General features: G+C 47.6%; 1 protein-coding gene across 1 annotated transcript; it reads right to left on the reverse strand.

Annotated features, from left to right (window-relative positions):
• Positions 1 to 424: 424 nt before the first annotated feature.
• Positions 425 to 9360, reverse strand: SLC16A5 (solute carrier family 16 member 5). Its single transcript, XM_075518737.1, has 4 exons — positions 9141 to 9360; positions 4929 to 5072; positions 3053 to 3919; positions 425 to 1392 (listed from the first exon to the last, which is right to left on the reverse strand). Exons 1-4 carry the CDS (start codon positions 9358 to 9360, stop codon positions 1151 to 1153), a joined length of 1473 nt encoding a protein of 490 aa, XP_075374852.1. The 3' UTR covers positions 425 to 1150.
• Between the last annotated feature and the right edge of the window lie 8134 nt (positions 9361 to 17494).

The raw sequence follows: 17494 nt of genomic DNA on the forward strand, positions 1-17494 counted from the left end.
GGAGCGTAGCAAGAAAAGCCACTTACGTCAAGGCTGTATGGATATGAAAGTCAGTAACACTGACTCTTCTCAGCATACTTTTCCCAACAGATTTATTTGTAAGTTGTGCTTATAAGAAATATAAGTTATGCTTGTGCAAACTTCTCTATAATGAGAATGCTGGTGTAATTAAGTCTGAGAGTCTAAGACTAAAAAGCTAAATTTATATTTACACAAGGGGGAACTACAGTGGCTTTGAATTTGGCCCTATATAAGGATGCATACACTTATTCTCAGGTCTAGTAACACCTTCCCTGCCCCCCTGCCCCTCAAAAATGGGTCCCAGTTAATGCTGGAAAGAAGTGTATTTACACAAGCCATGAGTCCCGTTTTATGATATATTAGGAAGCACTTGAGATATCACTAGTTATACAAAGGAGTCCCTCTAAGGTTTGGGTTTTTTTCTTTTTGATGCTCTGGAGTTGAACATTTGAGGCTTTGAAAATGTCCTTGGCATGAAGAACTCATATATATACCTCGTAGGAGAAAATATTTGATCTTACTAGAGACTTGGCTGAGTTCTGCAACCCATGCAGCAGCCTCCTTATAGTATTTAGAGAAGTGGAAAATAATAACACACTTCCTGTGGAAAGTGTCTTGCCACCCCCAACATGGGAAGCAGCCAGGGAACTTCATATAAGTCTGCACCAAAATTGTATGTTCAGATGAGGCAATAATACTTCTTTGTGAAAGAACTACCATTGTGCATAGCCATTAATACGTATTGTCCAGTGCTACCAGCTGAAATGTGTATGTGAAATTCCAGTGACTTCTTAAAGGCACTGACTTAAACCAATTGAACTGACACAGCTTTTGTCCCTCAGTGCTGGTTACCAGGGCTGTTATCCCACGGTTTGCTTTAGGAAAGCACAGTTCTCTTTGTCCTTTGGCTCCTTGGCTGGCGCTGGGTTCTGGGCTCAGCCTGTGGTCTGGATCGCTCACGTGGAGTCTGACACGGCCCCATGGAGTGAAAGTGCAGGGCAGAAGGATGATGGCAGTTGTGGAAAGTAGACGCTTCTTTTCTCATCTGCCATCAGTGCTGGCCCTTGTGTAGCTTTGTACAGGCCACATAATTGTGTTCCTCCTTTTTTTTTTCCTTTTTTTTTTCTCTTCATATGCTTGTGATGTACACGACTGCTGGAGGGGATCGACTCTCAGACTGTGGTTCAGTTGGCATTTCGTTGTATTGATATCTGGAGGGATTACCCAAAGGTACTTTTGAAGCTTCTTTCAATTTGGTTTTTTTCTCCAGAGCACAGAAGCTAAGCCCCATGAATAATGCAGCTGATATCAGGAAGAAACTGGAGTTGTAGAAGACATAGTGGAAATCACTAGTTATGTCCACCAGGAGACCTGAAATAGAAGCCACAGTTTAGTCGAAGAGAAGATGCATACTAAAGGCAACTGGGTGACATTTACATAAATGTTAAACTAAATCATTCATCAAACTGCCATATACAAAAGATAAGCATTCACAGATGGGTTAAGTTCTCTTCTCTAGATTCTAGGGTTTGTTTGGTTTTTTTGTAGTCACTGTATAGGTGATGTTTCTGCTTCTGTATAAACTATTTCTCGATACACAGAAAAATCAGGAAAGAAGGGAAATTGTAACTTTTCCCAAACCTGCTGATTAATTTTGTTTGCTCAGCAGAGGACCCCTGTGCCACTGTTACTCACTGGATTTTGTAATGAGTGACCCTGTTACATCCCAGGTCAGAAAAGAGAACAAATAAATAGAGAAATCTCTCAAAATTTGACATGTTAGGGTCTCTAAACTGGAAACTTATCTCTTATAGTGTGTAATCAGGGAGAGAAAAATTCACAGCACAGCAAGCATTATGACTAACATTAAGTGCCCTCAGTGTAAAACATTTAGAAGCATGATATATCAAATGAGTAATTTAACACTAATGTTAGAGATGGAAAGATGATACTCAGGTCAAATATATGATGCCTTCTCTATAGGCTGCTTATTTATATGGAAATACTGGAATAATGTTTGTTTGCTTGTATTCTTCAGTAAAGATTGGTGATGTTTCTTTTCATAGTGCACTTTTCTTTAGCAGATTTTAGGACTACAAATAGAAATGGAGCTACTTTTACTGTACTTTGTTTTTTACCATACTCTGATACTTACCTATCAGAGATGTACAAGAAAAGACCTTTTCTGCACTTTGAGAAAAGTGACTGACATGCTAATGCTGGGGAATACCACGAAATATGGTGCATGTTATCATCCCATTCTTAGAACAGACATTATTTTCCTGGTGAATGGCACAGAGTTCATTGTCTGGAGAAGAGAACTAAAGCATGAATTGAGGATTCACGTTTCTTGTTTGTTAGTCTTTTCAATTTGCTGCTGTACTGCAGGAGCAGGTGTGTCTTGGACAGGTCACTTAGTGGCATTTGGAGTGAACTGTGAAATCTGTGAATAATTTATTGGATTGGGGATCATAACTAGCTCCTTTCTTGTCTCCAGAGAAATATTAATACACTCTAGAACTTGGAAAGAAGAGTGAACAGAAGCTTTTACTATAAGGCTCTTGAATAATGTAGGACTGGTAATAATTCTGATCACAGTTAATTTGTTTAAGGGGATGTTCGCAATTCCTTGAGACTTCATAGATAAAACAATGCAAACTAGCAAAGCAGTGAAATGGTTCATAGACAGCAAGATCCTACCACAGTAATTCCTCTCTGTGCCTTGCCACTCACTGGCAAAAAGCTCTCCTCGCTCCCATGCCTATAAAACTGCCTACCAAGTGGGTAACTTTTTCACTGTCTGCTGTTGCTGCAGTGACACTTGGGCAGCTGCAGAAATTACCCTCCTTCAGCTGTGAGAAGGGGCTGATCATTCCTTTCCGACTCTCCTTTCTATATTGCTCCCTTTTCATAACTCACCTGTCTGCACGTTTGGAAACTCCCTCAGTTTTCTTCTTTATGCTCCCAAACACTTGTCACTAGTGTCTCAACAACTGATTTTTCCCCAGCCTACTTTAATAGTTTCTCTCACCTGTGAGAGGTGGTCCGATGAGCAGTGTGATACTCTCCAGGATGGTGAAGAGCCCTAGAGCACTTGAGAACCTGTCCATCTCCACCACATCCATTAGCACCTGGAAGAGGAGTGCCCCGGTGCCACTCATGGCTATACTGAGGATGACACAGTAGATGACGAGCACGCTGAACTCAGCTGAAATGACACAAATGAAATTGCTCAGCCCGCAGAGGAGCACAGCTAGGCTGAACAGGTAGATACGTCTCCCTGTGAAGACTCTGTGTCCTGAGAACAGGCCTGTCAAAGGGCGTATGAAGATGTTGATGAACCCGATAACGGAGATGAGGAGGGCTGCCTTGCGTTCCTCCACCCCGTTCTGGATGGCATAAGGCACAAAGTAGACATGGGGTAATGCAAACCCCATCATCATCCAGGCCACTCCAATAGTGTAAATCTGGTAACCTTTGTTTTGACAGAAGATGTCAAAAGCCAGGTACTTCTGCAGCATCTGGAAGCATGCAGTCCTTCTGGTTTGCTGCTGGAGCTCAGGGTGGGGAGAAGATGCTCCACTGGACAGTTGTGCCCCTTCTGCTCTTCTCCCTGGTTCCTCTGCAGGCTTGGGTGACTGTAGTGGTGACCCTGATGCAAGCTGAACTGGTCTCATGATGGCTCCACAAACACAACAGTTCAATAGTATTCCTCCAAAGATGAGAAAAGTGTTTCTCCAGCCCATCTCATCCAGCAAGTATTGAGAAAGCAGCGGCCACAGCGTGAAACCGAGAGAGACACCAGTGGATGCCATAGCATTGGCCAGCGTTCGCCACCGTACAAAGTAGTAGCCCAGCGCAGTCACTCCTGCCTGGAAGCTGAAGCATGATCCCAGACCTAAAGGTAGGAATGAAAGAGAAAATGACAGTGCATGATCCCTCTGCCTTGTCTTAAAGGGTAAAAAGAGCCCAAATCCAGAGTGTACCCACAGATGACTTCATCTGCCACTGAAGCATTTCCTCGCCTGCCAGGCTGCACAACCCCCAGTGATTAATACTCAGAAACCCCACACAAGGGATGAAGAAGGATGTTGTGCGTAAATTAAACTCCTTGTGTTCTTGGGTATACTAAATAGACTGATCTAAGCTGACATTTGTCTGGGACACGCAGCCATTCCTAAAATTGTTATGGAATTGTTCATTAAAAACTTGGGTTTTATACCACATGCAACAAGCAGTGCTGCTTTCCTGATACTTTCATCAGGGCTCAGGGAGTTACTTGTTTTTCTCTGTATGCAGTGGACACAGCTTAGGTTGCAAGATCCAACAGGATTGGTCCCAAAGTAACCTGGCTGAAGAAATTAATTTCTCTGTGTTAGAAAAAAGCAAGAGTTGAACATCAGTTGCATAGGAGAAATATTTGGAAAGGAAGAGTTCCCATCTGTTACTTCTGTTCAAAACCAACACGTTCTTTTGTTAGAAAAAGATATCTCCACATTTCCCCAGATTGGGAGTGGTGAAATACAAGCCCAGGGAACTTGGGAAGGACATTGTCCCAACACATTACGTTCCAAGATTGAAAAAAACCTCCCTTCTTCAAAGACAAAAGGCTGAGAAGCTACTAAAAAGAACAGACATCTTTGCTCTCCATTTCGCCCTCTGGAGACCTCTAGCTTTTTCCAGAGAGAAGCACTTTCCAGTGAGCTTGGCTGGATGAGGTGTGCGTTAAAGGGGTGTGAAGGGCAAGTCTAGCTGCTATACGATTCCTGCTGCACTGTGGGGCTTTTGATTTATCCTGTTTCACAGACGAATGGAAAAACGTGAGCACTTAGTCGGGACTCTCGCTATTTCCCGTCTCTGAAGTCAAGCACAGCAGCTGAGTTTTCCTGCTGTTCTTTGGTTCTTACCAGTGATGAGGCCAGCTGTTAAGTAAAGCTGGCTGATGGACTTGCAGAAGGAGCTGGACACCATGCCCACTCCGCTGAGCAGGCCTCCCAGCATCACAGCAAACCTGCAGCCAAATCGCTTCACCAAGATGCTGCAGAGGGGCCCTGGAAGCAAAGAAGCAAAAGGGAAGCAGTTAGGGAGGAAGGAAATATTTTGTACCTGCTGGACTGCTGCAATTATCAAATTATTTAGTCTAGAGATCCTGAGGATTGTCCCAGCAGCATAATCGTAGGGGAGCCAGGAAGAGAAAATATATTCCCTGATCCTCCCAAGTGCATGGTCAACTTGTCAGCTGAGGGGAAGGTTCCTGTCTTCTGCTTGGGTTTTGGCCATCAAGTAGGATTTCTAAGCTTCCCTGTGATGGATTTTAGTTAAAACTCTTGGAAATGGACTGGAAGAAGTACCTTCAAGTGTAATTCTGTTCTCACATGATATAAATTCTGGGAATGATTTGAAAAAGGAGAGGACTTGGATTTCTGTGCCTCTGAGTAAGAGATGCTAAGCAGGGTGATATTTCTGTTTGCATATTTCCACTGTCATTTCACTGTGTTTTTCAAATATTCTGCCACAAAATCTCCTAAATTGCCCTTGGTGTCCCACTACCTAGGTGAAACTCCTTGCAAGAGAAGGCAGATTGACTCTGAACTAGATCAAGAATGGGAGAAAAATAGACGTCATTGAGGAGGATTATTTGAAAATGGCTGGAGAGGTATATTCATGTCTGCATGGGAATCAATCTAAGCCTCAGGCAGTAGCATCCAAGCTGCAGCTTGTGGAGTCTTGCAGCTGTCCTGCAAGTCATCTTCCCCAGGAAAATAATAAGATGTTGTTGTCAGCACAGCTCTTTGCACATGCCTGTCCTGGCATACCTGGCAGGGGCGGGTAGGTTTAACTGTCCACTTCCAAGAGGACGCAAGCCTAAGAGCAGACTGTGCACATCCCGGTTCCCGCTCCCACACCGCTGGCACAAACACCGCAGAGGCAGGAGTGAGACCCGGGTGGTTCCGATGGGCCAGAGCCCAGCTCTGCTCTTCTTGGGCAGAAATCTGCGTTTTACTGTGTACCTACATTGCTGGCAAGCTTTACTAGGAAAGAGTTATGTTATTTCATCAGAAAAAGCGATGAACAAATAGGCGTGGAAGTGTGTACTTAAGGTCAGTTAATTCTTTAATTTTCATAGACTTTTGGTGAATTTAATGAGATTGTGGTAAATTACCAGTTTGTTAATGTCATTTAGCATCCTCCATTTTGGGGTAGGAAAAGATTAGTTCAGACCTGCAGACCATCAGTGGGAAACATGCTTCTCTCTGCATGCTCTGGCAGAAGAGAATCTGAAGTTAGTTTCTTTTCCTGTTCCTTTGAGGATCCTCAAGGTTTTCCAGGTTTTATTATTTTTTTCCCTCTTTTGAACACTTAAGGTTATATAAGCAAAAGCAAAATGACTGTAAGCCTCAGAATTAGGAGTCAATCAATGTAGGGAAAAATAACCTGTAGCATATTTGTGACCTAAATCAACATCTGGTTTGAAATAAAATCCACAGAGTCAAGTGAACAGTGGAACATTATTAAAATTAGGACTGCAGCTGTCTGTATTTTGATCTGCTTGGGAGATTTTCACCTCAGACTTCAACTGGCCTTTGAAAACGTGTTCAGCAAACTGGTGACTGGATTATTTTTCCTCCTGCTGAAGACATTAAGGATGGTACTGCTGTTTAACCAACCCAAGTAGCCAGAAGTCATAAATTGAACACTCCAAAATAATGAGATTGGCTCTAAAAATCTTAAGGATTTTTCATTATTTGTTCCTGTTAACTTGCTTTCTAGGTTTCAAACATTATTTCTCACTTCCCTGGGGCTTTTGTGCTTTCCTTTGCAAAAATAATTCCAACAAAAGTGCTGCATTTGTATGAGTGCGATCCAGAGAGTTACGTGTGCGTGAATATCTAGGAGCAGGAACCTGTAAGAGCCTGAACTCTTGCATTTCCCCTTTCGGCCACAGGATCCTGAGGTCTCTCAAATGATTCTTATAACAAAATAATCATTAATTGCTTTTACCTAGGAACATAGCATGGGTAATGAGATATGTTTGGCTTAATAAGTTATGAGCTATTGTTTGCACTGTGCCCTTCCCTGTTTCTTGCCACAGCTCTGCTGAGCTGAGGTTAGCTCTCTTGCACGGGACCTTCTCACCCCACTGACCACTCTGAGGATGGGCTGCTCTGTCCATTCCCCTTCCTGTTTACCAATTTTTGCAATGAATATTTTTTCCCCCCCTTCAGTTTCTCTGAATTAAAAAGAATAAAGGAGAAGAAAAGAGAGAAGCACCTTTAAGAGACACTGGTGACATAGCAGAATGCAATTTTGGAAAAGGTTTAAGTGCCAAGGTGATGGATGTAGCCAGAGAACCTGAATCAAACAGAGCCTGGCCCACCGCAAAGGAGGTCAGAAGTTGCAGCAAAAGCCATACACGCTTGGCCTGAGAGGGAGTCTTTTATCTCTGTTTTTTCGTCGTTTTTTCTTCCCGGTTTATCGTTGTGTTACTCCTGCCTTATGCTATTGGGGGATAAGAACAAGCACCCCTCTGCTCTAACAGCCTGCAAAAGGAGACATAACTGGCAAGCAAAGTAACAACTCTCTTGTAATTCACTGGCTATGCCCTAACAAATTCTGTTAGTAAATATAATTAACATCAGGCTATTCTTTCCTTGTCTAATTTGTAACTTTTGGATCTATTTATTGGCTGTCTTTATATCACCTTTTACTGTGGTTCCAGCCTCCTACAAAACAATTACTTAAAGAAGATAGGATAATTGATATTTTCTTGTGGATACTGCCAGACTTGTCCTTCTTGGATATGTTGGGACTGAGCTGCTTCTGAGACCATTTCCCAGAGCCAGCAGGTCCCATTTGGCTCCTTCCCACTAACCGCAGCAGGACCCCAGGGGATGAAAGGCAGCACAGGGAATGCCCAGCAGTTTCCAAATTCAAAGCCCCAAGGACTGTATTTCTGCTGACTTTCAGTGATAATTCCTCCTATAGTTGCTTCCCCTGAGGTCTCTGTCCATCTGCGCCTTGCAATTCTGGACCCAACTGCTTCTGCTAAGGTGCAAACTCTCTCTCCCATGTCAGGTGGCTGTCAGCCAAGTCCTGCACAGGAGAGACTGAACCTGCCACAGCCTTCACATCAGCATGACTCAGGGCTCTGCTTTTTTTTCCCCTTCATACTATAGTGTCACCTTTCACCAGTATTGGAAGGAGGCAGGTATGAACTCAGGGAGCAGGTCAGATACATGAGCGTCACTGGATATTTTGCTTCTTTTGCCTAGGTGGGGTCTGGGTAGTTGGTTTATCAAATAAGCACAGGAGCTGGATGTGGAGAGGCCAGCAGCAACACAGATCACTCACTGGGATGTCCTCGAGCTGCTGGGCATTTGTTTTTCCCTTCTATGCAGAAATATCAGTCTGGGTGGGGGATCTGGGGACCCTGTCCTGTGCAGGTCCCACATTTTCTTTGGGGGGAAAAACAGTGATTCGCTCCACTATCCGCAAAGCACAACCTTCCTTCCATCCCCCTTCATCTGGAGGGTGCCGCCTGACCCACATTCTGCATTAATCCAGCTATGCTCACGTCCACCCTGATGCCTGCTTGGGTGTGCACTCTATGCCACCGCCCAAGCAGTTGCTTTTAACACTCTGCCTCAGCTAGCAGCCTGGAGGAGCTTGGCTTTTGGCATCTTTTCAGCCATGGAGAACAGAGTTGTCAGTGGCACATGGAAGGAGATGTGCTCTCGTGGACAGAAGATTAATCAAGAAAGCACCCAAGCTCCAGCGCTACCTGCCAGCTTATTCAAAGAGCTGCTATGGGAAATAATTAAGTTCTCACTGGTCTGGAGAAGCTGGGCTGAGAAAGGGATTCACCTTCTTTGACCAAGGCTGTTGGTTGTCTCTTAGTGGCAAAAGGGAGCTTGGTATCTGTGGTCACTTAGCTTTGGACTGTGTGATCAAAGTGGCTGGGAGATGCTGTGCACTGCCGACGAGCCAGTCTGCTCAGATCTCTCAGTCTCTTCCACCATCTGCCTTAATGAAATGCTAAAAGTGCCCTTGAAATGGCCCCTCATCAGCGACACAACCGCAGGAGGTGATGGAGGGCATTCTCTGCGGCTGTTACTTACCGCCTCCGTGCAGCACGGCCACCATGATGGATGGGAACCATGATGTCTCGCTATTGCTGGCCTGGAAGTCATGCTGGAGGTCCGTGAAGAAGACACCGATGCAGGAGGGGAAGCCCAGCGTCAGCCCCTGCAGCAGCACAGCAGCAAGCAGGACCATCCACGCCCATCCCCCGTCCTGGGGTTTGGCAGCTTTGCGTTCTGCTGCTCCTCCTTGGGACATGATAACTTCTTTCTCCTCCTAAGCCAGCCTGCTGGGGAAGGGAGTGCAACTACCCTGCAACCCTCAGCCCAGCGACCGGACCTACAGAGAAGAGCTGGTGGTGTTCCCGAGGCTCAGAGGCACCAGTGCGTCCCACACCTTTTGCAGCTGACACTCTGGACTTCTCGCTGTGCATTTCTTCTAGCACCTCCCTTCCTTCTCGCTACAGGATCCTGGCAACAGATTGCTTCAGAAACAACTGCCTTCCCCTTTTATATTTCACAAGACTGTGACCACAGCCAGGTACAGAACAGGACCACACCTCCTCTGAGGTACGAATTGGCCTTACCTAGTTCCCGCCCTTATTTTCCCTTTCACCTGCTTTCATCGTATGGAGTCCCCTTGCTGGCAATTGCTAAGGTCACTCAGTCCTCGTGCTGAGAAGGAAGGAAAAACTCTGCAAATGCCAAGAAAAATAGAAACATATAAAGCTTGCATGTCGCAGCAGAGCTCAGTGCGAACCTTTCCGGAAAACTGCACCTACCTACCAAGTGCTAGTGGTGAAAAAATATTTTTAAAGCCGTTAATTAATTAGGATCCAGTGATCGCAGATAGGCTTTTGCTTTACCTCTGTTTAGATCTAGAGCTTCTTCTGAGAGATCCTAGTTTTGATTTCTTTGAGACCAGCAGCACGAAACGTATAGCAATAGCATTCCCCATTCTCTCCACATGAATAAACACGCATTTAAAAAAATCTTTGGCAGCTGGATGAGCTCAAAAAAAGTGCCCATAAGGTCACTGCACAGGGCAATATTTATTTAGCATTCAAATAGTGGTTTTTCCCTAAAACAATAGCTACATTTGAGTTTTGTGCGCAGCGCTAAAAATGAATAATAGTTTGATTTTGCTCATTATTTCAAATATGCCATGGTGACAGAAAGTTAGTTTCATACCTCAGGCTGAGACCAGAATTGGTCAAACGAAGGGCAGCAAGCGCGTGGCTGCGTGCACGGTGCGGGCGGCTCATCCCCTGTGTGTGCAGCCCGGTCAGCTCATGGCCCACGGTTAGATAATTCTGCTTCAGTAGCGACTAAAAGCTTTGATGAAGCCTTTTGCAATATTAACCTAGGCATTACTTCTGCAAACAGGGCTCTTATGCCAGCTGGCTCACAGCCAAAAAAAAAAAAAGGCTGGGAGCGGAGGGGGCCCCGTGGGAAGGGGCTCTGAGATGCAAATCACGGTGGTGGTGCTCAGCACACTTTAATCCTTTGTCCACTTTAGCTGGGCACAGATAATGCAACTAATTCAAGTGCTTGTCTCTCTGGTGTGAATTAGCTGGATGACAGCCTAAAACCTCTCCCCGGCAACAGCAAACCTGCAAAAAAAGGCAGAAGCACAGCTCCTCTCTGTTCCCAGCTGCCCCGTCCAACTCTTGAGTTTGTCCAGCAGAAGATTTCTGGCTCCCCTCACATCTCCCTGTGTGCCTTCTCACTGGGGAGGACTCTCCAGTGGGGCTGCAGACCCCATGGCTTTTGTCCACCTTCTGCCCCTGGCTGCAGGACACCTTTTACCCTGGGCAGCCCGACCTGCACACTGCAAGGACCCTGGAGATGTGCTGCCAAGCACCGCGTGGCCTCCTCGCTGCCTCCTCGATGCCTCCTGCCTGCATAAAGGTATGGGAACAAGTTTATTCCAGCGCTGGCTACACAGAACAACAGCAGTGCCACAAAACCTTGATTTAACCCTTCCCAGGGTAACTAGATAGGATGGACAATGCAAAGGTGTAGGGCTAGTGCGTGCTTTTGTGCTCCTAGGGGCTCGATGTTCTCAGGCAACCTGCTCTGGTGTTGACCAGTAAACATGAAAGTCTAGGGACATCTGCGAAACACAGGCAGATCTTCACATGCACGTGATCGTCTCATGCTAATAGTGTTGGGAATAGGGTTGAAATTCACAGCAATAGCCACACCTGGGTGCCTACTGCAAACAGTGCACAACAAAAGTTGGGAGCAGATGAACCGGTGCAAAGGTGCTTCCCTCTACCAGCCTACGCAATGCCTGCGACAGACAGGTACCCTGGATGGGACAACGGAGAGCACACTGCTGTTTTCAGTCTGTCTTTCTGGCCACTCTCTGCCAGTCACGGTCTGCCCTGATGAGCTAATTCTGTCTTGTTCAGGTCTGAACGTTGTTTCTTCTTCTTCCAGTGACCCCCAAGACGCTAGTATTCAAGCCTTCTTGGATTTCCCTAGCTGTGATGGAGCAGCCCTAGTAGTTTTTTATGACAGCAGACCAGGAGTGCTCACACAGTGATTCTCCCTGCTTCTCCCGTGCCTCAGTTTCCCTCAGCTGTGATGGGGGACAAGCAGCTCCTGGGATGAGAGCACCCAGGGGTGCTGGCTGCTGCCTGCAAGGGCAGGCAGCCCTTTATGCTGAGAAACACAAGGACATTTATGGAGCTTACCTCCTAGGAAGAGGTTTATATTTAGCCTGCAAGTGATGACGGTATCTGTATATCATCCTCAGTAAGAGCAGCCCACTTCTCCCCTACAGCTGCTCAGGAGGGCGACCCAGCAGCAGGGTCCAGTGGGCAAGTCAGGAGTGTGGCTGATGGGGAAGGCAGAGCCGCTGCCCTCAGTGATGGGGCTTGGAGGGTCATTCAAAGACTGGACGATGCCTGTGGCTTGGGAGCAGGGATGGAAATGGAGAAGGAAGTTTCTTGTTCATGGTACGTTAGGTCTCTACATCCTGCTGTGTAGCTTGCAGCAGCATCCTCCTGCCGCCCCAGCTCAGCCCTGGTGTGTGCTAGACATTTAGTTTATGAATGCGTAAAATAGGCTGCATGCACAGAGCAAGATGTTTACCATCAACTGAGCAGGGTGATAAACTGTTTTTTGGGGTCACTCAGTGTCTGTTGGGGGTAGGAAAGCCAAGCACTTTTCTTGGAAAATACCTTTATAAGTGACTTTTTAAGTACCTTTTCATCCTGAGATCTTGGCTTGCTTTGCCATCCTCTCCCAGGTAGGTTGTATTATATCCTAGCTGACTTTTCCAAGGTCACCCAGTAAGCTGACAGCACAGAATCCAGCTCTAGCTCCGATTAAAGCGTTGGCCCAAGTGGTGCAGCCTGGCCCAACGCTATGGGCTTGTGTCTGCGGGATGTCACTTGTCAGCAGTCACTCGCAGCCCTTAAGGGACAGGCAGATGCCTGGGGCATGGTGGAGGTGGCTGCAAGTCCCCTGCTCTGTGCATGTCCTTACTGGCACGTTATGGCTCTGTAAGCCAGTCCTGAGCTCAGCAGCAGTTTTGGGACAAACCATGTGCCTGGAAACCAAAGTGCAAATGCCTCAGAGCTTGCAAATTGCTTTTGAGAAAGACTGGTTGAATTTGTTCCAGAGATCCAGATTAGCAAATCATCTGACAGATTGAATCTCGCAGAGGAAGTGGTGGTGGGGGGGAGGTGTTTGTTTTGGGTGGTTTTTTTTTTTTTTAAAGCAAGGGAAAATAAGTGACATTTCAGCTGTGGGACTGCAGAGTGGTTTGGGGCAGGGAGCTATTCCTGCTCCAGGTTCAGTCCCAAGTTAAACTCCTGCTCTGATCCTTCCCTTGAACCCAGACAGACACAGCAGAAACTGAGCTCTCGGAGCACCTGGAAGCAGATTCCTGGCCTGAGACTGAGGCAGGGACAGGATCTGAACAGCCCCGGCAAGACCCCTACGGACCAGCTCTGCTGGTGCCGCGAAAACGGGACTGTGCCAAGGATGGGGGAAGTGCTGGTTTATCATGAATTTCCCAAGCAGTTCCCATGGCATTGCTCACTCCCACATCCTCCACCTGCAAAGGGCATCAGGGTCCTGCCTGCACTAACAGGTCTTAATTAGCCTGACCAGCCTCATCTGGGGCCTCCTCCCACATACCCTCCACCCCATTTGTTCCCCAGCTGCATTTAAGCCCAGCTCCTTGCCTAGATTACTCTTTGATCTGTCTCACCACTGTTTTCTGGGTGACTTTGGATCTGCCTGGCTGGCTGCTTTGTGCTCCTTAATCACCAATAATGTGGGTATAACACCAGGTGAGAAATCCCACTTTTGGGACCAGGTTTAATGACCATTAGCCAGTACCAGGGATAACACTGCTTGGCATGGAGATGGGAAATGGGGGTTGAGGAGTTAGCTAGCACCAGAGCATGCACTGGCAGCTCTCATCAGCTCACAGGAATCCAGCAAGACGTGGCTTGTCCCTGCTCTTTACCCTGATGGCAAATCTCCGGCTGGTGGGTGATTGCAAATGGTTTGCATGCAAGCTGGCCCTTGCCCTCCTGACTGCTGCCGTCCCCCTCGGTTGCTGCCCATGGCTTTCCCAGAGCCGGTGCTTTGTGCAGTAGGTGGGCAGGTCGGTGCCAAGAAGGGCAGCTCTCCTTGAGGCAACAGGGATGGCTCCAGAGATAAGTCTGAGAAAGATGTGCTTGTGTAAACTCATGCTGGAAGTGGCTCTGGCTCATGCTGTGTCACACCCTGACCTGCCACGTTGCCCTGTGCTGTGGGTTTTTGCTGCCCCGGGAGAGGGGCAGAGACAGGGACCGATGCTGGCACAGGGCTACCCAAACAGACAAGAGGTCTGTGCTAGGAACCTGGCTGAGGTTATTGAGGGTATCTGGAAGCTGCTGGTGTTTCTCTTCCATCAGTAACATAACAATAAGTGAGGAGGGTGGTGTGTTCCCTGAAAAGTGGGGCTTTTGAAGAAATGGAGTTATCGTATAATTAGCAGAGTGAAGACTAGCTAGTAGATGAGGACGAGGCACGGGGAGGGGGCAATGGGCTGTGTTGCAGCAGTGGGTGAGAGTCTAACCCTACTGCAGCCCATCTCTCCCATGGTTTGACATCTGGGGACCCTGAGCAGTGGCTAGGGCAGGTTCCCTCCAGCAGATCTTGTCTATCAGGCTCTTAATTGTCATTTACCTTGGCTTTTATTAATGAGGAATAAGGGACTTGGTGGGGAAGGATTAAAAGAAGTGTTTCCCTGTGGCTGGCTGCTGGGTCCTTGGAGCAGGTGGAGGAGGCTGTGGGGGATTGAAGGTGTGCAGCCAGAACTTGTGGAGTGTGGTTTTTAGGAAGCCAGCAGGTTTTTGGGCTCCAGCTACGCAAGAGAAGCAGCTTTGGCTGTGCTGCTCTCAGCAGATGCTCTGCCATCCCAGCCAGGTCCTGCTCAAGTCTCTTGTCCAAGGACAGTTGCTCCAAGGAAGGTACAGGTGATGCCTAGAAGTCACAACAGGGCAGGAAAGGAGATCCAATAACTTAGTGCTGACACTTAGGTTCTTCCTGCCCACACCCAGAGGGATCACGATGTTCAGCCTTGTGATTCCTGGAAAAGGAAAGACAGGAGCTCTTCATCCCGCTGGGAAGTGCAGGTCGCTGTGCGCCTTAGGGTCATGTCGTCAGGGGTGTGTGTGGAAACAGCAAAATGTGGCCTTGAGCCTTTGCTTCATGGGCAAAACCCCTTTGGTTTGGCAAATAATGACCATCCCCTTCTCACTTTTTACGTGTTTCTCTGCATTCAAATTTTAGATGAAAACCCACTGAAATATTAGGATGAGGATGACTGTTCATTAGGTATTTCCTAGCCCTTTAGTGACTAATCCGCCTGCTTTTCTGAGACTTCTTGAACTCAGTGCCTGGGTTAAGGGCCTGGCTCTTTGCTTGGTTGCCCAAACAGTTTTCCTCATTTTTAGCCACTGTCATTTGAATTCATCAAGATCACTGATGCGTGTTTTCCTGGCTATGCTGAAGGACCTGCTGCCCAGACTGCCCTGAGCTAAACCATGGGTGGAAGGTGCTCACCTTTCCCAAGGATTTTCTTGGTGACGTAGAGACCAGCTGAGCTCTTGGCTCACCGAGGATCTGTTTGTGACCCATGAAACTTTGAGAACTCTTTGCACTTCAGACTGATGATGGACTTGTGTCAGACTCCCATCTGCTGAAGTCTGGGGAACCCCTAGGAGGGATGGAGGTCTCTAATAGGACATATTGCCAGAAGGTCAAATATCGATGCCTTTGCTCATCTGTTGCACCACAATCTGAAGGCAATTGCTAGGGGATTGCAGCTCCTTCTTTACTGTGGTTTGGAGAAACCAATGTGTTTCTCCAGCCCTGGAAGGGAGAGGGTACATGGGGGTTATTTGCCCATATGAAAGTTGGGTTAAACCTTCAGTGACTGCCTCAAAACCAGACCTAGGTGGAAGGACTTGGCTAAGGTCCTTGTTTCCCAACCAAGTTAGTAAGCTGGGTTGAAAATACCTGCTAGCTTTCTGTCTGCAAATAGATCTGGCTTGATTACTTTGTTCCAGGTGAAGGTGGGTGGGTAAGTGACAAACTGATCTTTGTCTTTACGCGAGAGCCTGAGGCAGAGCAGAAGAGCGTATGTGTTGTGCAAGATGCACTTATGGTTGCGGCCAGACCTCTGCACCGCTGGGTTTTACCCTCCCAGATGTGTGCGGAGAGGGGAAATGCAGCAGCAGTTTCCACTGCTTTTTGCTGGCGCCTCAGGCTGAGAAGTCAGATGCTGATAGGTGCCTCGACACTGCTAAAACCCTTTCCTATCTTTAATGTCAATTCGGGTTTCCTCTTTGTCCACCAACATGAGCGGGCAGGCTAGAAAAACAAATGAATTGTGCTCCAGGCAAAACTGGCAGGGGCAAGGGGAGCTGCTGGCTGGGGTGACTAATGGGAGTTTTGCGGTATTGCGGCAAGGTGAGCTTCAGCCCCGGGGAGCCAGATGGCCCCCGGACGCAGCGTGGTGGCCAGGATGGGCTCAGCCCAGGTGGGAGCCTGAGCCTTTCCTTCCAGAGGAGGGATGTGGGATTGCTCCTTTTATGCCCTTTCCAATACAGAAAAGGCTAATAAATGGGTTTTAAAGTCCCTCTGCTGCAGCTTGCCTGCAATAAGTCATCTGATATAGTAAAGTCATTGGATAAGTCATCTGGATGAGTAAAGTCAGTAAGAGGATGCTTATTGACGTTACTCTGTGGCTATCAGAAAATCTCAGCGATGTCTTGTTACTCATCTTCCTCCCAAGCACCTGGCAAAGCCACCTGGGGAATTTATTTCCCCCAGTTGCCTCGGGGGGGGGGGGGGGGGGGGGAGGAGGGACCAAATCCTGTCATGGGCAGGTACTAAGTTCCTTAGGTGTTTTTGTGCTGCCGTCCACCTCCTGCCTTGGTGGTGGCACAGCCCCAGGGACGGAGCCCCTTGCTCACAGGAGCTGCTTGTCCCCGGGGAGGTGCCTCCACCAGGTATCCCACATATTCTTGGGGCAGCAGGGTTTGGAGGCAGCCTGGGGTGCTCTGACAAACCCAGCCGAGAGCCAGGGCCTTAACCCTCTGCTGAGGCCAGTTCTGCTGCAAACCGTCCCCCTCTTTCCTTTCTCCTGCTGCAACAGATCTAGAGCAGCCTGGGTTTTGGCAACAGGGAGAGCTGAGCTTTGGCCTGGCCCCTCGCAACACCAGGACCTGCTTATTAAAAGATGGTGCATAGGGTTCATTTTTTATTCTGGGTAAGGTAACTTGTGCAGTGCTGCTGCCTCTCCAGCACAGACTCTCGCCGTTTGGTAATGCTGGGGCATCACCTGTTTTCTGCAGCAAGAAGTAAATAAATTATTTTTAAAAGGAGTTAAGTGGGTTGCACAGCCTTGGATGGGAAAGGGAAGGATGGTACAAAAGCCTGGTGGCTCCAGCTTGCAGTTTCTGCAGAAAGCGCTGAGTGACACTTGTGTCTTCTGCAGGGTGATGGAGCATTGTGTTAGAGGAACGGCCTGCCTGGCAGACCTGGAGCTGGTTAAAGGTCCTGCACAAAGGCGGCTCTTCCAGCCTGTGTGGCCTTACAGGACAGTCCTAAAGTGGGAGAGCAGGGAGGTTATGGCTGCAGGCCTGAAATGCCAGCTGTAATTTGAATTTCTGCTGACAAGTCCTGCCTTGTGAATATGATCGAATATGCATGTGGTGTCAGCAGTGCCAGCCCTGCAGTTTCCGTCTCTGCCCAAGACGCTGCTGGTACTTGAGCATGACTTTGCTTTGGGCAAGTTCACTGGCAGTCCAGACCTGCAGGCAGGTCTGGCACGGAGATATGGGGATGGGTCGAGGAGGTTTGAAAAGTACCATCTT

The sequence above is a fragment of the Mycteria americana genome, chromosome 16 (assembly GCF_035582795.1).
Source record: "Mycteria americana isolate JAX WOST 10 ecotype Jacksonville Zoo and Gardens chromosome 16, USCA_MyAme_1.0, whole genome shotgun sequence".
NCBI lineage: Eukaryota > Metazoa > Chordata > Aves > Ciconiiformes > Ciconiidae > Mycteria > Mycteria americana.

What these genes read in the sequence shown, in the direction of transcription:
- SLC16A5 (XM_075518737.1), bottom strand. Translation starts at nt 9,360, where the DNA reads ATGTCCCAAGGAGGAGCAGCAGAACGCAAAGCTGCCAAACCCCAGGAC. An exon ending in AACAGCTGGCCTCATCACTG is followed by an intron (nt 3,920 to 4,928) that starts GTAAGAACCAAA and finishes TCCTACCTTTAG; the next exon opens with GTCTGGGATCATGCTTCAGC. An exon ending in CATCGGACCACCTCTCACAG is followed by an intron (nt 1,393 to 3,052) that starts GTGAGAGAAACT and finishes CTTCTATTTCAG; the next exon opens with GTCTCCTGGTGGACATAACT.